At 52.4% G+C, this 20,305-nt stretch overlaps 1 protein-coding gene across 5 annotated transcripts in view; it reads left to right on the top strand.

The window, feature by feature from the left end:
- Positions 1-20,305, top strand: part of GCDH (glutaryl-CoA dehydrogenase) — a 220,253-nt gene that overhangs the window by 166,157 nt on the left and 33,791 nt on the right. For all 5 annotated transcript variants that reach the window (XM_085600632.1, XM_085600630.1, XM_085600633.1 and 2 more), the window contains one exon: positions 19,325-19,541. In XM_085600632.1, coding sequence (XP_085456758.1) covers positions 19,325-19,541 — 217 coding nt within the window. The remainder of the gene's footprint in view (positions 1-19,324; positions 19,542-20,305) is intronic.

Below are 20,305 nucleotides of genomic sequence, written 5' to 3'. Positions count from 1 at the left end.
CGCAAGCGCTCCAGCAGCTCAGCGTGGCGCACTCAAAGCCGCGCTAGCCGGGCCGTGTCTCGACCTCCGCCCTCACCGTGTTGTTTGCACGAGAGTAGGCGAGATTCCAGGCTAGTGAGCGACAGTGCAAGCCGCTTACGAATGTTCCACTCCGTGCCCAGACAATGCCCCCTGATAGTGGACTTATGGGCGTCCCACTCTGTCAGTTCACTGCTCGCTGTCCCCTCATTCAGTTCAAAGAACTGCTCTATTGCTGTGCCTAGGGATGCACGAAATTCTGCATCCTCCAGGGCCGCTGGTTGGAGGTGCCACGTGGGGACTGGGGGACGGCCGGGGTTCCATCTGAGACGCAATCTGAGAGGGTTATGGTCGGAGTGTGTCTGACCCAGATATTCTGCCTGGTCTATCAGGGGAATCAGAGAATGGGATCCCACCACCCTGTCGAGACGCACATGAAGGTCATGCACCTCCGAATAGTACGAGTAGATGCGGTCGTCGGGATGCAAACTGCGCCACATATCGAACAATGCTCAGTGCAACATCCAGTTGGTGAGGGTCCGCGCGTTCGAAACCGCCTGTGTGTTGCAGAGGGGCGGGAAGGACCGATCAAGGTGTATGTCAAGGACTGAGTTGAAGTCCCCTCCCAGTAGCCAGGGAAGGCCCGCATATGGTGCCAACACTGTGGACAAATGGGCAAGAAATGACGGTTGCTCGACGTTTTGGGGCATATAAGGAGCCTAGTAATATGTGTTGGCCATTGAGCCTCCCGCGCGCTAATGTGTATCGCCCTTCCGGGTCATCTACTACTTCTGTGCATGTAAGCGGTGTGCCCGCCCTCACCCAGATCGATGTGCCTCGGGCGTGTGCGGATTATGTGGTCCCAAAGAGCTGACCCCTCCAGCGGGCACGCTGTGTCATGTGAGTCTCTTGGAGGAAGGCTATGGCCGCCTTATGTCTTTGCAGATAAGCAAAAATGGAATAGCGACACACTGGCGTGTGCATACCCCGTATGTTCCATGTGATTACGTTGGTGGTGGCCATCTAAAGCAATTAAGGGCTGTATAGGCGACGGGGCCGGGTTCCGATCGGCCGGTGGAGGGGACATAGGCTCTAGGTGTCATGCCGGTGTGCTGCAACAAAGAACAGAACAAAGGAACGTTTGTGTGCTGCCGAGCACACGAAATGGGAATCGAGAACTGTGTAACTACCAGGGCAAATCCCCGAACGGGCATTCGTCCAAACTGCAAGCTAAACGCTTATGGTGTGAAACTAAGCCAGGTAATTGCTAACGGGTGCGCGGCGTGGCTATAGCTGACGTAAGCTGCTCCTCTACCGCATTACCCCTGCATTCACTATGGGTGCCTTCTGTGATGCGAGTTTAACTGAGTGTGGGCAAATGGCCTAGCTGTGTCCATCTACACCGCCTGCCGCAGATCCCGCGTGGCGCATGACCCCCCCCCTGAGCAGGACTTCCCACCACCCCGCTCGCACGAGGTGACCAAGCAAACTTAACGGCGCCAGCACACAACACTGCACCATAGCATACATGGGAGCCTGTAAGCAATCAGTCACCATGACACATTGTCTATCGCATGTCGACATGTGTGCCAGCGGGCGCTGCCACCTCGCTGCCCTTGGCTCACACGATCTGGTCGGCAGTCTGGGGTGTTACCAGCGGCATAAGTTGATCTTCTGAGAGCATGGTGGACGGAGAAGACAATCTGCTGGTCTCGGGTTCACTATGTCCGTGAACTTCCGCTTCGCCCTGGCTACTCGTAGACCCAAGGGTTGCCACCGCCTCCAGGGCTCCCTGACGCTCCAGTCGCATCCTCTCCGGACTGGGCGCTACAACAGGGCCCGGCCCCGCATCCCTGCGGGATCCCCTCCGCCGCCGCCGCCGTGGTCTCCTCTCCTGTCGGCCACCAACTCCTGGGTCTAGGAGCCTCCATCCCCCGCACTGCCCCGTCTCCTCCAGCCAGTCCCAAACATCCGAGGGGGCGTCGAAGAAGCGAGTCCCCTCGTTCGTGACCACCCGGAGACACGACGGGAACAGCAGGGAGTATGGGATCTCCAGGTCGCGCAGCTGGCGCTTCACTGCCAGATAGCTGCTCCTCCGCTTCTGCACTGCTGCCGTGTAGTCCGGGAAGAACATCACCTGCCCATTTCCCACTGTGATGGTGCCCAACTTCCTGGTCTCGCGAAGCACCACGTCCCTGTCTCGGTAATTGAGGAGTCTGAAAAGGAAGGAACGGCCTGGGTTCCGCACCGGGACCCTGTGCGCCCGCTCCACCACGAACTGTGGGGAGAGCACCCCCGGGGGGAGCATGTCCCGGAGCCACCCCTCAACACCCTCAACATACTGTTCCGGATGCCGTCCCTCCTCGTCCTCCAGTAATCCCACCACTCGGACATTGTTGCGCCGGGAGCGACCTTCTGCGTCCTCGGCGCAGTCCTCCAGGGCATGGACGCGGTCTATCAGATCTTGCAGGGCTATAGTGTGATTGCTCACCACCGGCTGGATATCCTGGAGCGTTTGGCGTTGTTGGGACACTGTTTCCACCAACTTGCGGTGGTCCGCATGGAGAAGGGTGAAGTCCATCGTAACTTTGTCAATCCGGGACTCCAAGGAGGCCTTTGTCTGTTCCAAGGTAGAGCCAATTCGTTCCACTGCCGCTAGCACTGTGTCCAGTTTTGCCGCAAGTGGCGCCGCCTGAGGCTCCGCATTTCTGTCGTGGTGTCTCGGTGCGGGACCCGGGCCTTCCGCCTGCGACCGGCCCTCCTTCAACGTGTTTCGCAGCCGGCCCATGACCAATTGCTGTGCTGAAGGCATCCGCTGGCAACCCTGGCACTAGACGGGTGACTCGAGCCCAGAACCCTAGTCCACCGTAATATGAGAGAGTTGACACCACGTTCCCTCCGCTAGTGTGGGGAGGAGGGAGGGGGGAGAGGGAGAGCAAGTACCCTCCTGATAGTGGCTACGGCCACCGTCCAGGAGACACCAGCTTTCTGCTACTTCCAGGCTCCGGAGGCCACCAGGACCGTCTTGTGTCACCCCCACGATGCACCAGGATCGCCCGCCGGGCACCTCTCCCCCACCTTGACGTCGACGTCCCTCATTGATCAGTTCTGGCGATTGTCTGCCGCCGCTGCCTACGGCTGCCGCTCCTGGGCCACCGTCAACTGATGGGCACCGCCCCGGCACTACAGGCGCAGTACAGACAGCAACACGGCCCAAACGGCATTCCAGCCCCAACTATGTCAGGGCGCTCCACACAGTTCGCACCGTTAGGGAAACTCCCTCCGCAAAGAGCCCCCACTGGCCCGCCACCGCCCGCACCTGCAGCCCAGTCCTCGTCTCTCCCGCCCTCTCAGCTCTGCACTGGGTGCGAATGGCCTCAGGCACCACCGCTACGCGCCAATACCTCCGGTGTACGCAGCAGGCCTAGGTGCTCTCCTCATTCCAGCACCAGGACAGCCCCCTCCTCCCTCCGCAGCCGCTCACCCCACTGTCCGAGTCCAGACCATCCACTATAAACTGACCAGGCCTCAGGCTGCGGGCCCCGCAAGTCCTAGGCCCCCGCGTCGCTACTGCGGGTCTCAGGGCAGTCTAGTACACCACAGTCTGCCTCGCTGACCTCCACCGGGCCCGCAGCTCCACTGCTGCACACAGAGAGGTCCGCCTCACTCTCTAGGCCGCCCCGTTGCGCCCATCGGGCCCTTAGAGCCTTTCCAGGCGGCCCCGTCAGGCGATCAGGCAGGTCCTGAGTTGAGGCGCTCCATGCGGCCTTACAGATATATCAGGCAGCACCCCGGAGAGCCCACAGCAGGTCCGCTTCACAGTAGCGCCACAAAAGTGCGTGCTCTGCAGCACCGCCGGCAGACTGCGGCCGCTTCCGCGCCCTCCTCGCACTCACCACTCCATTGAGCTCGTCTCGCAGGCCGTAGCGCCTCCGGCAGGCCACGGACGAACAAGCCTGCCTCACACCACTACCGCTGATACTGGCCGCCACACTGGAGAGGCCCGGCGCCGTCCCGCTTCTTCTGCCACGGAGATCCCGACCAGCGCAGCCTGGTCACCTTGTGGCGAGCCGCGGGCTGGAGTACCCGCTTTAGCCGATCGCGGCTCACCGGCCGCTCCGCCTCCCTCACCGGCACCAGCTTCAGCGCTGCATAGCTGGAGCAGCAGGCGGTCGTGTCCATCAAGTTTCGTTGTGGGGTGGCAGGAAGCCTGAGTTTTGCGACTGGCGGTGTCTGGCGTTGTGAATTAACCCAGTTGGCAGGATAATTGCCAGGGTGATGGCACCGGGCAGCAGGAGCTTCACCTACGCGCGACCATCTTGAAAGCGCGCCACCTAGTGCCCTCGTCCCAAGCAGTCTCTCTTGTCACATGGCTATCTGCTTACAGTGGACTTAGAGTACGCCTATTGCTTACCATTGATTGACTTCAATGTCACTCTCATTTGCTTGCTTCTTATTCGTTAGCTTGTGTGGTTTCTTCTACTGTTTGCCTCTCTCCTGGCGCATAGATACATTACTTGTGTCCTTCCACTGCTCACTTTCCAGACATTTGTTTTTGTTTGAGTATTCTACAAGAGGGCACATTTTCCTGCTGTATCCCCAGAGTGCTTCTCTTCCCCGTCATGCACTCGTTGTGCTTCTCCTGTGCCCGCTCCTGTTGCTCTATTATCCATTTACTTTTCTTTCTCCGTTCCATGTTGCCGACTCCCAGTTAGTTTGATTCTCCCTGCGCCCACAGTGTTACTTAAGCCCTGCCCTATGTTGCTTCCTTCCAAACCCATGCTCTGTAATTCCAATTCGTCTTTCTCTTGCTCCCCACGTTGCTGTCTCGCCAGTGTTTCTTCTTTGCCCATGACGCCCACAGAAGCTGAGGATATTTGAATCTGCTTCAACATGGAGCAAATGACCTGCACAATTTTTGGACCAACTTCACCTGGGGACTAATACTACAGCTCCATTTCTAAAGAGGTGCGGAAGCACCCAGAACCCTTGGACCTGCAATCACGGCCTGGGGTGTCACAGTGAAGAAGGCCAGTCCCTCTACTTCCTTTCACTGAAGTGTACAACTTACCTGTCTGATACATAACACCAATTGTGCTCCCGCCCTCCCAGAGACGCTCGGAATAAGTGCTGCAGAGGAGCAAAACGTTTGCTCCTTGTTTGTGCTACACAGTTTTTAAATTTGACTCCAAAGTTTTACAGCATCTCAGTTTTTAGTTTTCACACATGAGGCAGCTTTAGCTGTCTGTATGCAAAAGCCTATTGTGGACCACAGTGCTTAAAGTAGTACTAGAGACGTGGGCGGAAATCTCTAAGATACTTGGCCTAAGTAATTAAGGGTGTTGCTTAAAATATGTTAACCACAGTCCTCTGCTCACACAGCATGCTCCCTGACTAGCTAGCATTTAGATGCCCCATTGTGGCTATGACATCTAAACATATCACACAACAAGCAAATGCATAAAACAAGCTAGACCTTCTTGCTTTGTGAGTGCTGGTTAGTAATTCTATATAAATGAGTAAAAGCAAGGATTTGGTTATAAATAACATTGATAATTACAAGTGGTACCTGTAGGAGAGTAGGGTCTGCAATCCTATGATCACCCAGATTTTTTGCTTTTGCTTCATTGGTTTACGACTTTCTCCGGCTGTGGGCCTGCCAATCAGACCCACAGCCTAGCTGTTCTCTCTCAAAATTAACACACATGTACGTTAGGTGCATCCACTAATTGGAACTGGGCCACCTTGTCAGTCCCTGTCTCAGCATACCACAGGTATCCAGGGCATCGGTGTACCCAGGGCCTACCAGGGGCTGAAGCATGTATTATGCCACCCCTGGAATGGCCGCCCAAATCTGACACAACTGGCTGCACGACAGCTGGGGCCACGTGGTGTAATCACCCGTTGCTGTAGGTGTAGTATTCCTACACCTAAACCCTAAAATGGACACATGGATTCCTATCAGTCACTCCTATAGCAGGCCTTATCGATCCTGAAGGCAGAGTGCAGGGAATCATGTGGGACGGTGCTCTGGCGCGAGCTGAGCCCGTCGACGGCTTGCGGAACCAAGTCCTAATAGCCGTTCCATGGTGACGCGGGCCAACTACTTTTAATGCATTATAATCCTTGCGGTTATTTGCTAACTTTGGCATCGCATCACCTATACATGTCGAGTAAGGTGTCATACGAATGGGAATACGAACCCCTCGCCAGTCCTGGTGACGGGGTTAGCATTCCCCCCTTTTAGAGGGACACGACATGGAAGTAACCTTGAACCCCGGTTAAAGTTGACTCAGGCCTCAGCATCACAAAATGGATGCTGCCACCAGACACAAGTCTGACCTCCTGCTGCTGGGGGACCTTCCAGCAAGGGGAGCTTGGACAAAGGGTTTCCTGTCGAGGGCGGTGTTAGCACCGTCCCAGACAGGGTTTGTGTATCCCAGGTAGGCAGGGCTGAAAGGAAGGTGATTGCAAGTGGCACCCCGGTGCTCACTGTGCATAGCCCGGCTCAAACCAGTTTCGGGGGCACACCAGCCCCTGAGCTGGCGCGAAGCCGGACAAAGGTTAGGGGTGTAACCACCCCCCTCCTGGCTCCACCCATAGGTAGAACCTAGTCACGGGCCAGCCCCTTTTCTTAGAATAAAGGTAGGAGCGAGTCCCCTTCCCAAATTGGATAATCAGATAATCGGATAACTCCGAATCACGAACTACTTTCCACGAAAGGAACTCTTGACTATTTCTGAAGACTCTCCCTTGTGGCTAAGGAGTAGCCACCCTGCACCAGCAGGCACCATCTAAGCGCTTGCGGTTTGCTGTAAGTCTCTCCTACGGATCAAGACTGCCCAGCTCTACGAGACCCGAGTTCCCTGCCATCTCTGACCTTTTACCTCCCTCATCAGCTCAGCTGAGAGTCGTAGGTGTGACGAGACCTGCGGGACCGGCTATCTTCAGAACCTGCACGACGCTTATCTAGCACGCCCACCGAGGGACCCTCGAGTGAGTGCACCTAGGGTTTGAGAAGCCCTAACCCTGAGCAGCTCCAGCATCGAAGTCTGCCTCCCCAGCATCCCCGAGATCTGCGTGGGGGCCCTTCCGCTCCTTGTTGCTCACCGCGTTGTTCGACCACTTGCCGACCGGCTTGTGGCCCTCTTCACGACGCACCACGATTGTTTCATCACTAGTCTGGTTGCTCCAGACTGGCTCTTGCTCCCCTTCAACAGAGGAGTACCACGGACCCTCCTGGTCCACTCCCGACGCCATCTTGACTCCCCCGCTTGGGTTGCCACTGCCAAGATCCGCTGCCCCTTCCTGGGCCCAGCATCATCGACAGCAGACACCTTCGTGGGACAGCTCGCCCTCCATCCTGGTCGCCGCCGCGCCTCCTGGTCCGAGGAACAGCCGAGTCCGACGTCACCCACTCACCTGGTCGAGGTGACTTCAGCCGGTACCCTCCTGGTACCCACACGATCGCTGGCTAGCGGTTGAGAACTGAGTCCCCTCTGCTTTCAGGTTTTCCTTCACCACCGATCCAGGCTTGGATCGCTCTGAACATCGTCACTGGTCGCCTGCCAGCAACTTCTTCTTTCAGGCTCCTGAGACTACACGAGGACTCCCGACATCTTGACGAACTTCACGCAGCCGCAGCCTCCGGGCTAGGTAACTCGAGCATCTCGGTGCTCCATCGCAGGTTCGCTCTACAAGTGTCCAGTTCCTTTTTCGTTTAGTCCCACTGATCGGATCACTCCGGAATCAGTATCTCCAGACTCTAACCATTCGCATTTCACTGTTAGTGTAGATGGTTTCTCGTGCCCCTCGGGCATTTGTGTAAATTGTGCAACTGAAGTATTTTCCTAAGAGTTTTGTAGTGTGCTTAGCTCCCTGACTCATAAAGAGCCAGGGTAGTCTTGTTATAAATAAATATCCTTTTATTTTCATAACAACTTGTGTGGTGTCCTTTCACTTGGTGTTCAAGGGGTATATGTGATGGTAAACAGCTGGCTTAACACGCCCTCTAGAGTTTAGCCTAAAGACTGCTCGTATCCACGCTACTAGGATAGCTGGTCTAAAAGGTTGACTTACAACCAATCATCAATGAGGGTCGTTTGGAATGATACACAGTGATCACTAGAATAGTGAGCACTACATATCAGGCCAACTTCTCACATTGGTGAGCAGCGGTTGGGATTTGAGCTTGCTGTTGTTTTACCACACACGTATCCTAAGAATATCGCAGTGAAAGATCACATAAGTACCCAGGTACATATAACTTAACTTAGAATACTCCGAGTTCTACTGAACCGGCTGTTGTAGTGTAACAGGGCTTAGCACACCCTGACTACAACTCTTAGCAAGGGATCAGTAGGTAAACCCATAGTGTAGGTAGGTGCAACACTTACACCTCACTAGAAAAGCATGTCGGTCCACGGAGAGTCTGCAGGGACTCCCTTAGTGGTCAGTGACCCTCCACAGGTCGTGTCACGATATGCAACTCTTAGCTTCAAGGAGATGCGACAACTGTGTGCCTCCAGGAAGCTAAACCAGGGTTCTAACCCTACCATCGCAATACTGATAGGTCTCTTAGAGGCGTACGATGCTAGGAGGTCCTCTAACCCAGGTCCCCCCAGTGCAGATGGGAACATGCCTCCCTTAGAGGGAACCCTCGGTGACCCGGACCTCGACCCTCACACAGAGGAGGAGGACGAGGACGAGTTATCGGGAGACGAGGCAGACAAAGGTCCAGTGGTAGTCGGCAGGCTTACAAGGACCAACTTAAGCAGGCATGAGAATGGAACTGGGGGAGCCCCGGGCCCACGCTCAAGCAGGCTTAACCTTGGGAACGGACGAGCTAGGTCTCTCTCCAGAGGCTCTGGCAGATCGGTTCATACACATGTCTCTCAGGCACCTTCTCAGAGAGGAATGACTTCCCCTCAGAGGAGGGAGCATGAAGCGAAGATGCGGGAGGTCAATCTGAGGATCGAGCGGGAAGAACTTGCCCTCGCCAAAGAAAGACTTGCCTTAGCCCGAGAGCAGAAATTAAGTGGGTTAGATCCCACTGGTGGCAGCATTCTCAATAGAGAGAAAGACAGGGGTATAGACACTAGACACCTGAGTAAAATCGTGCCCCCCTTTAAACAAGGGGACGACATCCACAAGTGGATAACTGCCTTGGAGAGGGCCTGCACTGTCCAGTGCGTCCCCCCAAGTCAGTGGGCAGCTATACTGTGGCTTTCCTTTGAAGGTAAAGGAAGGGACAAGCTCCTCACTACAAGAGCTGAGGATGCTAACAACTACCAAGTCCTGAAGAACACACTGATTGATGGGTTCGGCTTAACCACGGAACAGTACCGGGTGCTGTTCCGGGACACCCAGAAAATTCAGTCTCAGGATTGGGCTGACTTTGTCGATTGTGCCACTAAGGCTTTGGAAGGCTGGTTGCTGGGTAGCAAGGTTACTGATTACACAGGATTGTACAATCTTATCATGCGAGAACAGATTTTAAACAACTGTCAGAACCAATTGTTGCATCAGCACCTTGTCGACTCGGATCTGACCTCTCCCCAAGAATTGGGAAAGAAGGCAGACAGATGGGTCAGAACAAGGGTCAAGCAGAACCAGAATCAGAACCAGGGTGGTCAGAAGAAAGCAGACCAAAAGGGTAACAAGAACGAACAAAATGACCAGAAGTCTTCGACAGGTCCCCAACAAACCAAAGAGGGTGGGGGTCAGGCTTCACAGAAGAAGAAGACTCAAGAAGGCCAGTCAAAAAGGTGGTGCCAATACTGTAAAAGTAAGACTCACTGGTTTAGTGAGTGCACCAAGAAAGGAGGGCAAACTCCTACCACTGCAGCCCCTAAGGCACCTGCGCCCCCTAGTACAGTCAGCAGTGGTAGTGCGCCTCCCAAGGCATTAGTTGGGTTAACCTTGGGAACCGAGGGGAGTGACGACTTAGTCGGCACGCTCACTCAGGCCGTCCTTGTCTGTACAGGGGATATGGATATGTCCCCTGATGCCAGTCCCAATACTTTGGGCAAATACAGGCAGACACCTTTGATAAATGGGAGAGTGGCTCAGGTCTACAGGGACACGTGTGCCAGTGTCACCATGGTGACGCCTAACTTCGTGGACCCTGGACAGATCATGCTCGGTACCAGTTACCTAGTGACCAATGCCAGCAACGTCACTACCAATCACAGTATGGCAGTTGTTGATTTCTCCTGGGGAGGGGTAAGTGGCCCGAAAAAGGTTGTGGTTAGTTCAGACCTCCCCGTAGAATGTCTGTTGGGCAATGATTTGGAAACGTCACAATGGTCAGAAGTGGAGCAGAGGACTCACATGGAAATGTTAGGTTTGCCAGCACATGTCCTTGCTGTGACCAGGTCACAGGCCAAAAGATGCCCCACTGAACAGGTGCTGGATCCTGGAAGAACGGACCAGACACCTTCCAAGAAAAGGAGCAGTAAGGGTAAGGCTTCGCCTTCCCCCTTGCCCCAGGTCGTGGATCAAGTCTCCGAGGAGGCTGACCTTAAAGAACTGAGGGAAACTGAGCCGCAAGAGCTTGAACCTGGTCAGGTTGAGTTTCTGGGCTCAGGGGGACCCTCCAGGGAAGACCTGGGGAAGGCACAGTTAGACTGCCCCTCACTTGAACCCCTCAGACAGCAGGCCGCTGCTGAGGCTGCAGGGAACGCCACAGGTACCCACAAAGTGTACTGGGACGATGGACTCCTGTACTCTGAGGCAAGAGACCCCAAACCTGGTGCGACCAGGAGGCTGGTCATCCCCTTGTCTCTGAGAGGTTTCCTTCTCACCTTGGCCCACGAGATTCCCCTTGCAGGTCACTTAGGCCAGAATAAGACTTGGGACAGAATTGTTCCACACTTTCACTGGCCCCACATGTCCGAAGATACGAAGGAGTTTTGCCGCTCCTGTGTCACTTGCCAAGCCAGTGGTAAGTCAGGTGGCACGACAAAGGCCCCCCTCATACCACTACCAGTGGTGGGGGTACCCTTTGAACGAGTGGGGATCGACATTGTCGGACCAATGGAACCCCAGACAGCATCAGGGCACAAGTTCATACTGGTGGTGGTGGACCACGCCACCAGGTATCCTGAAGCTATTCCCCTTAGGACCACTACAGCACCTGTGGTGGCACGGGCCCTGCTTGGAGTGTTCTCCAGAGTGGGCTTCCCTAAGGAGGTCGTCTCAGACAGAGGTGCAAACTTCATGTCGGGATATCTGACTGCTATGTGGAAGGAATGTGGTGTCAACTACAAGTTCACCACACCCTATCACCCACAATGCAATGGGCTGGTTGAGAGATTCAACCGGACCCTAAAAGGGATGATTCACGGACTACCTGAAAAGCTTCGGCGGAGATGGGATGTCCTGATACCCTGCCTCTTGTTCGCCTACAGAGAGGTCCCGCAGAAGGGGGTTGGCTACAGCCCTTTTGAGCTTCTGTTCGGACATCCTGTAAGGGGACCCCTTTGTTTGGTAAAGGAAGGATGGGAGAGACCTCTCAGAAAGCCGGCATCAAACATTGTGGACTATGTGCTCGGTCTCCGCTCGCGGATGGCGGAGTACATGGAAAAGGCGTCTAAAAACCTTGAGGCGAGCCAAGAATTACAGAAAGCTTGGCACGACCAAAAGGCTGTCCTGACTGTGTACCAGCCTGGACAGAAGGTGTGGGTGCTGGAGCCAGTGGCCCCAGCAGCACTCAAAGACAAATGGTCTGGGCCCCACACGATCATTGAGCAAAAGGGAGAGGTCACCTACCTGGTAGACCTGGGAACTCCCCGGAGCCCCCACAGGGTGCTCCACGTAAACAGGCTCAAGGCATATGTCGACAGGGAGGGCATGGGCTTGCTCATGGCCACAGATGAGGGACAGGAGGAGGAGAGTGACCCTCTCCCAGACCTGCTCTCTCAGAACCCTGACGATGGATCAGTAGATGGTGTTGTCTTTTGTGGCAGCCTCTCTGGACATCAACAAGAGGATTGTAAACAGGTTCTTCAATCCTTTCGACATATGTTCTCTCTGACACCCAGTCAGACCAAGTGGTGTACCCACGAGGTCGACACTGGGGACAGTCTGCCCGTAAAGAGTAAAATCTATCGGCAACCTGATCATGTCAGAGACTGCATCAAGACAGAGGTGCAGAAAATGTTGGAGCTGGGAGTCATTGAACCCTCGGACAGCCCCTGGGCTAGCCCCGTAGTGCTCGTGCCGAAACCTCACACCCAGGGCGGTAAGAAAGAGATGAGGTTTTGCGTGGACTACAGAGGTCTCAATGCGGTCACTAAGACCGACGCCCACCCGATACCAAGAGCAGACGAACTTATCGACCGGTTGGCCTCGGCCAACTACTTAAGTACGTTTGACCTGACAGCTGGGTATTGGCAAATCAGGTTAGCTGAGGAGGCCAAGCCCAAAACAGCATTTTCTACCCCGGGTGGGCATTATCAGTTCGTGGTAATGCCCTTTGGTTTGAAAAATGCACCTGCCACCTTCCAAAGGCTGGTGAATCGCGTTCTCACTGGGTTGGACGACTTCTGTGCGGCGTATCTGGACGATATCGCTGTCTTTAGCTCCACCTGGGAGGATCACCTGGTCCACCTGAGGAAAGTGTTAGAGGCCCTGCAGAAGGCAGGCCTCACTATCAAGGCCACCAAGTGCCAGATAGGGCAGACACAGGTTGTATACCTGGGCCACCTTGTAGGTGGAGGCCAGGTTCAACCATTGGAGAGCAAAATACAGGCCATCCAGGACTGGGCTCCTCCAACCACCCAGACTCAGGTTCGAGCTTTCTTGGGCCTGACTGGTTATTACCGGAAATTTGTCAGAAATTATGGATCCATTGTGACCCCGCTAAACGACCTGACAAGTAAAAAGATGCCAAAAAAAGTTCAGTGGACAGCAAGCTGTCAGAAGGCATTCGATGACCTAAAGCAGGCCATGTGCACAGCACCTATCCTAAAGAGTCCAGACTACTCCAAACCATTCATTGTCCAAACAGACGCTTCGGAGCTGGGTGTGGGAGCTGTTCTATCGCAACTGAATTTTGATGGTCATGACCAGCCCATAGCTTTTATTAGCAGGAGGCTGACCCCCAGAGAGAAGAATTGGTCAGCTATTGAGAGGGAGGCCTTTGCTGTGGTTTGGGCCCTGAAGAAGTTGAGGCCATACTTGTTTGGCACTCACTTCAAGATTCAGACCGACCATAAGCCCCTCTTGTGGCTAAATCAAATGAAGGGTGAAAACCCCAAACTACTTAGGTGGTCCATTTCCCTACAGGGTATGGACTTCACAGTGGAGCATAGACCTGGCACTGATCATGGCAATGCAGATGGGCTCTCCAGGTATTTCCACTTAGAGCAAGAAGACTCACCTGGTCAAGGTTAGCTTATTGTCCCGAAGTTTGGGGGGGGGTCATGTAGGAGAGTAGGGTCTGCAATCCTATGATCACCCAGATTTTTTGCTTTTGCTTCATTGGTTTACGACTTTCTCCGGCTGTGGGCCTGCCAATCAGACCCACAGCCTAGCTGTTCTCTCTCAAAATTAACACACATGTACGTTAGGTGCATCCACTAATTGGAACTGGGCCACCTTGTCAGTCCCTGTCTCAGCATACCACAGGTATCCAGGGCATCGGTGTACCCAGGGCCTACCAGGGGCTGAAGCATGTATTATGCCACCCCTGGAATGGCCGCCCAAATCTGACACAACTGGCTGCACGACAGCTGGGGCCACGTGGTGTAATCACCCGTTGCTGTAGGTGTAGTATTCCTACACCTAAACCCTAAAATGGACACATGGATTCCTATCAGTCACTCCTATAGCAGGCCTTATCGATCCTGAAGGCAGAGTGCAGGGAATCATGTGGGACGGTGCTCTGGCGCGAGCTGAGCCCGTCGACGGCTTGCGGAACCAAGTCCTAATAGCCGTTCCATGGTGACGCGGGCCAACTACTTTTAATGCATTATAATCCTTGCGGTTATTTGCTAACTTTGGCATCGCATCACCTATACATGTCGAGTAAGGTGTCATACGAATGGGAATACGAACCCCTCGCCAGTCCTGGTGACGGGGTTAGCATTCCCCCCTTTTAGAGGGACACGACATGGAAGTAACCTTGAACCCCGGTTAAAGTTGACTCAGGCCTCAGCATCACAAAATGGATGCTGCCACCAGACACAAGTCTGACCTCCTGCTGCTGGGGGACCTTCCAGCAAGGGGAGCTTGGACAAAGGGTTTCCTGTCGAGGGCGGTGTTAGCACCGTCCCAGACAGGGTTTGTGTATCCCAGGTAGGCAGGGCTGAAAGGAAGGTGATTGCAAGTGGCACCCCGGTGCTCACTGTGCATAGCCCGGCTCAAACCAGTTTCGGGGGCACACCAGCCCCTGAGCTGGCGCGAAGCCGGACAAAGGTTAGGGGTGTAACCACCCCCCTCCTGGCTCCACCCATAGGTAGAACCTAGTCACGGGCCAGCCCCTTTTCTTAGAATAAAGGTAGGAGCGAGTCCCCTTCCCAAATTGGATAATCAGATAATCGGATAACTCCGAATCACGAACTACTTTCCACGAAAGGAACTCTTGACTATTTCTGAAGACTCTCCCTTGTGGCTAAGGAGTAGCCACCCTGCACCAGCAGGCACCATCTAAGCGCTTGCGGTTTGCTGTAAGTCTCTCCTACGGATCAAGACTGCCCAGCTCGACGAGACCCGAGTTCCCTGCCATCTCTGACCTTTTACCTCCCTCATCAGCTCAGCTGAGAGTCGTAGGTGTGACGAGACCTGCGGGACCGGCTATCTTCAGAACCTGCACGACGCTTATCTAGCACGCCCACCGAGGGACCCTCGAGTGAGTGCACCTAGGGTTTGAGAAGCCCTAACCCTGAGCAGCTCCAGCATCGAAGTCTGCCTCCCCAGCATCCCCGAGATCTGCGTGGGGGCCCTTCCGCTCCTTGTTGCTCACCGCGTTGTTCGACCACTTGCCGACCGGCTTGTGGCCCTCTTCACGACGCACCACGATTGTTTCATCACTAGTCTGGTTGCTCCAGACTGGCTCTTGCTCCCCTTCAACAGAGGAGTACCACGGACCCTCCTGGTCCACTCCCGACGCCATCTTGACTCCCCCGCTTGGGTTGCCACTGCCAAGATCCGCTGCCCCTTCCTGGGCCCAGCATCATCGACAGCAGACACCTTCGTGGGACAGCTCGCCCTCCATCCTGGTCGCCGCCGCGCCTCCTGGTCCGAGGAACAGCCGAGTCCGACGTCACCCACTCACCTGGTCGAGGTGACTTCAGCCGGTACCCTCCTGGTACCCACACGATCGCTGGCTAGCGGTTGAGAACTGAGTCCCCTCTGCTTTCAGGTTTTCCTTCACCACCGATCCAGGCTTGGATCGCTCTGAACATCGTCACTGGTCGCCTGCCAGCAACTTCTTCTTTCAGGCTCCTGAGACTACACGAGGACTCCCGACATCTTGACGAACTTCACGCAGCCGCAGCCTCCGGGCTAGGTAACTCGAGCATCTCGGTGCTCCATCGCAGGTTCGCTCTACAAGTGTCCAGTTCCTTTTTCGTTTAGTCCCACTGATCGGATCACTCCGGAATCAGTATCTCCAGACTCTAACCATTCGCATTTCACTGTTAGTGTAGATGGTTTCTCGTGCCCCTCGGGCATTTGTGTAAATTGTGCAACTGAAGTATTTTCCTAAGAGTTTTGTAGTGTGCTTAGCTCCCTGACTCATAAAGAGCCAGGGTAGTCTTGTTATAAATAAATATCCTTTTATTTTCATAACAACTTGTGTGGTGTCCTTTCACTTGGTGTTCAAGGGGTATATGTGATGGTAAACAGCTGGCTTAACACGCCCTCTAGAGTTTAGCCTAAAGACTGCTCGTATCCACGCTACTAGGATAGCTGGTCTAAAAGGTTGACTTACAACCAATCATCAATGAGGGTCGTTTGGAATGATACACAGTGATCACTAGAATAGTGAGCACTACATATCAGGCCAACTTCTCACAGTACCTATATGTCCATTACTATGTATGCACTGGAGAGAGGCCAAGGATTGGATGAGCACATAATCTGAACACAGTTATGGCCCACTGACTGTCACTGATTTCAGCCTCATATCCAAAGCTCTCAATCGTGCCTCATTATGAACCCCCCGAATCCCTCCCCTAACCAGAATTTACCCGGACACCTAAATGTGGCTCAGTTCACATGTCCCATATACACAGTGAAAAACCCAATAGATCAATCATTTTAGAGCCGAGACCGCTTGGCTTCGCCAATACTTTTTAGTGTTAATTACAATTAGAATGCAAAATTGCAGAGAGTTTACAAGTCTTTACTTACATAAAATATGCAATATAGGTGCAGTAACATTCCTCAAACCATTGACAAAGCTAATAGGTTGGGAAGGCAAGACCTACTGGCTTTGCCAATGCTTGTTTTAAAAAAAGGTTTAAAAAATCATAGTGCTTAAATCTGATTTGTTGTCTAACCTTTATTTTATGTGCGCTCAATCTTGTTTAATTTTTTTTTTTTTTAAATGTCTTTATTTGCATTAAAAAAAATATGACTTTACAAATCTTTGCTCGATCGACATGTTGCATACTCGTTTTGACATATGACAATATTACTGCTTTTTACTGATCCAAGTCCATATACAGCAGATACTGGTAGTTCAACAGATACACTAATAATGCATCAGTAAGCAGGTACACATATTTATATGAAACATTTAATAATAGAAACAAATACTTTTGAGATAACTCTCCCCACCCATACCCACACCCCCTTAGCCTTCCATCTAGACATCAGTCATCAGGTATACAATCTGGATTTAGAGCTGGCTGGTCATTAGACACAGTTAATTGTCCTGTAGGATAAGTGCCAGGCTACTGGGTAGGTCAGGAAACCTATGCGGCCAGGGATCATTATTTGGAAACAGAGTTTTGGAATTGTCATTTGTGGTGTAGTGAAATAGTGTTTTTAATCGCTGGCATCTTCCTCCATTAGAGCAGCCAGAGCTTGTGCCATTACTCCCCAAGAAGTAAATCGTCTGTCAACTTGTCATCTTGTGTCGTCCGGGTCACGAGGGCCTCTTCCGCACCTACCTATTCTAGCAAGTCATTGTTCCAAACCTGTGTTGTAGGGGGTCTGTTACTCAGTCATTCTATTGCAATACATCTCTTGGCCACTACAAGGCCTAGTGTTGCAAACCGTCTGCTTAATTTCTTTTTGGGATTCTCCGGGATCAGGCTCAACAGACATTGTTTCATATTACTAGGGATCTCCCACCCCGTGATGGTTTTGATATGGGACAACACCTCTGCCCAGTACATGGTAATGGCCCTGCAGCACCACACAACATGAAAAAAGGCAGCATTGGCGCAACCGGTTGTATGACAGAACCACATATGTGATTGTATTGCATGACTTAACAATGTGGTCAATACTACGACCCCAACTTTACCACACATGCCTTTACAACAAATTCTGTATATGCGTGGTAAAGATCACACACCAACCCCCACCCTGAGCCCTAAAATCCTGCCTCCAGCCCTGCAAACAACCCTGCCTCCAGCCCTAAAACTTACCCAGGCCCCCCGTCCTGATCCCTAAAACCTGGCACCAGCCCTAAAACTTTCCCGACCCCAGCCCCCATGCCTGAGCCCTAAACCCTAAAACCAGGCCTAACAACTGCCCTGACAGTCCTGCCCTGAGCCCTAAACCCCGGCCCCCAGCTCTAAAAACAACACCGACTCCAGCCTCTGCCCTGAGTCCTAAAACCGACCCCCAGCCCTAAAACTACCCTTTCCCCGCCCTGAGCCCTAAAACCCTACCTAAAGCCCTAAAACCCTACTTACCAAGCCACGTCCCAATCCTTCCTGTCCCGATCCTTCCTGTTTCTCCTTCCAATCTCCTTGCCAATAGAGCGCATACTGCCTTTACCACGCATATGTGTAGTCAAGGCATATGTGTGGTAAATGCAAAGCATGGTAAAGCTTGCAGGGTAACAGAACGCGTGTTTCCATCCGCATTGTAAATGCAGTTTTCCGGCGCTAGCACATGCAGAAGATCGATTAGGATATATAGCGTGCAGTCTCCTTGGGGATAGGTAGGAGAGGTGTACGTAATTATATTGTATTCGTTTTAACTGAGTGTTTATGGAGACCCTACGTACAGCCTATTGGAGTTTGGGTCATTCCCTGGATGTCAGTGGTCCCACGCAGGCCAAATATCCTCTAGCCGGAGTGGCACTACTTGTTGATCCATCTTAAGTGCCCAATATATGTGCTTTATATGTGTACGGCTTCCAGCTTAGAAAAGTATGGTAACCATGATCAGAGTAAGTACTGGGGCCTCTGGAAATGACGGCCTTACCTGCCTAGCCGTTGCTGCTTTTTTTACATACTGTAGAAATTGCCCTTGTCCAAGTCCAAATGATAACGTGGCATCTTGTATAGTAATAAAATGCCCCCGAGTAGAAGTCAGAAAGCATAAGACATCCTCCCTCCTTCCATTTATTAGTTAACATAGTCTGGGTGATCTGACCAGAGGGACGTATGGCCCATATATCTAAGTCTGTGGTATAAGGTGCCTGTTGTAGCCTGCTGTAAAGTCCTTTCCCAAAGTTGGCATAGCAGCTGGATCACATGGAGCATTGAATCCGGGACATGTCTGCGTCTCATCAGCAGCGCACTCAATTGGTGCCCATCATGCGTGCCCACTAGAAGGGACCTCTCCCAGTTATCAAACCAATGAATAGCATGCTGAAGGTGTGTCGCTAAGTGATATAGCTCTAGCTAAGCAATATAGCTCTAGGTCTATGACTTCCATGCAGCCCTTTCACCCATTCTTAATTGAGGGTGGCCACACTAACCCAGCACCTTTTCCGAGTGTGGAACCTCATACATGGCTCCCTGGCAATCTTGTTTTATATGGAAACTGGGTAGGGGGAGATAAAAAGATGTTCATCGGATCACACAGTTGTGCTCACTGGGGATAAGAACAATGGGCCCCAGGATTCAAAGTAGATAACTTAGCCACTAGACCGCATCTTCTCCTTACATACCTCGCTTTTCTGAAAACAATTCCCAAAGGAAATGCAGAGTAGTGTAAAGTGGGGGACCTCTGTGTGCATGGTGTTGAACTGTGAGACTGTGCTGCAGGAAGAAGTGAGGTGTTTGGTAACCAGTGTTAGGAGCTACCTTGTTGTCATTGACTGTTGACATATCATGTTGAACATGAGTTGCACCAGTAAGCTGATGGTTCTTTGTCTCTTTCTCCATTTCAGGATCACCAACTCTCCAATGGCGGATCTCTGTGTAGTGTGGGCTGTGTGTGAAGATGGTAAAGTGCGGGGATTCATCCTGGAAAAGGGAATGAAAGGGCTTTCCACCCCCAAAATCGAGGGAAAGTTCTCCCTGAGAGCTTCTGCCACAGGCATGATATTGATGGAAGATGTAGAAGTGCCGGAGGCAAACCTGCTGCCCCACGTGGTCGGGCTTGCCGTAAGTTAAACTTTTGTACCACAGCCTAAACAAACTTCTTTTGACTCTTAAATTATTTTTAGTATGCTTTTATGGTTGTACATTTCACACCGAATAAAGCTGATTTGACTTGACTCTTAAATTTTCATCTGTCATCTCACAGAGTTTAAAATCTAATGTATTAAGAAATTCGAACGTTCTCTAAGTTTACAGTGATCTTACAGACTCAGTGCTCAGACAAATGTCAGTTCTGGAATGATGTGATGTGGCTTACTGTTTTGGAGGTTGGGATGGTAGTTGAAAGTACAGTCCCTCAAGATTCCCACCTAATCCTTAGAGATAAGGATGACCTGAGGCAAAGAATACCAAATACTGTTTCCAACATAGGATGTGCAGACTGGAAAACAGCAGGTGGATCAGTACTAAGCAAGGGTGAGGAATGGAACTATGGAAAAGCAGGTAAAGGGTAGCTAAAAGATAATTACAGGAGGAGGAAGCAAACTAGAGTGGAGAAAGACTGCTTCTTAACACATGCTAGGACTGTTCTGATAAATTTATTTCAGGAACGGCAGAAGGGAAACAAAAAGACCTTCCTCTGGGTATACAGTATTTTGGGCTTATCCAGTGCTCTTCCTATAGGCAGAGGTATCAGAGATAGACCCAATATATTAAAGGACACCAACGGATGGCCCTGTACCATTATACTCAACACTACCTCCATTCTGCGCAAAAGCCTGCCTTGGAAAACGGAATCTTTATTGGCTTCTGCAATGCAGCATTTGGTC

The sequence above is a fragment of the Triturus cristatus genome, chromosome 4_2 (assembly GCF_964204655.1).
Source record: "Triturus cristatus chromosome 4_2, aTriCri1.1, whole genome shotgun sequence".
In the NCBI taxonomy this organism is placed as follows: Eukaryota; Metazoa; Chordata; class Amphibia; order Caudata; family Salamandridae; genus Triturus; species Triturus cristatus.
Note: the sequence above shows the minus strand (reverse complement) of the source record. Positions and strands in the feature narration are given on the sequence as shown.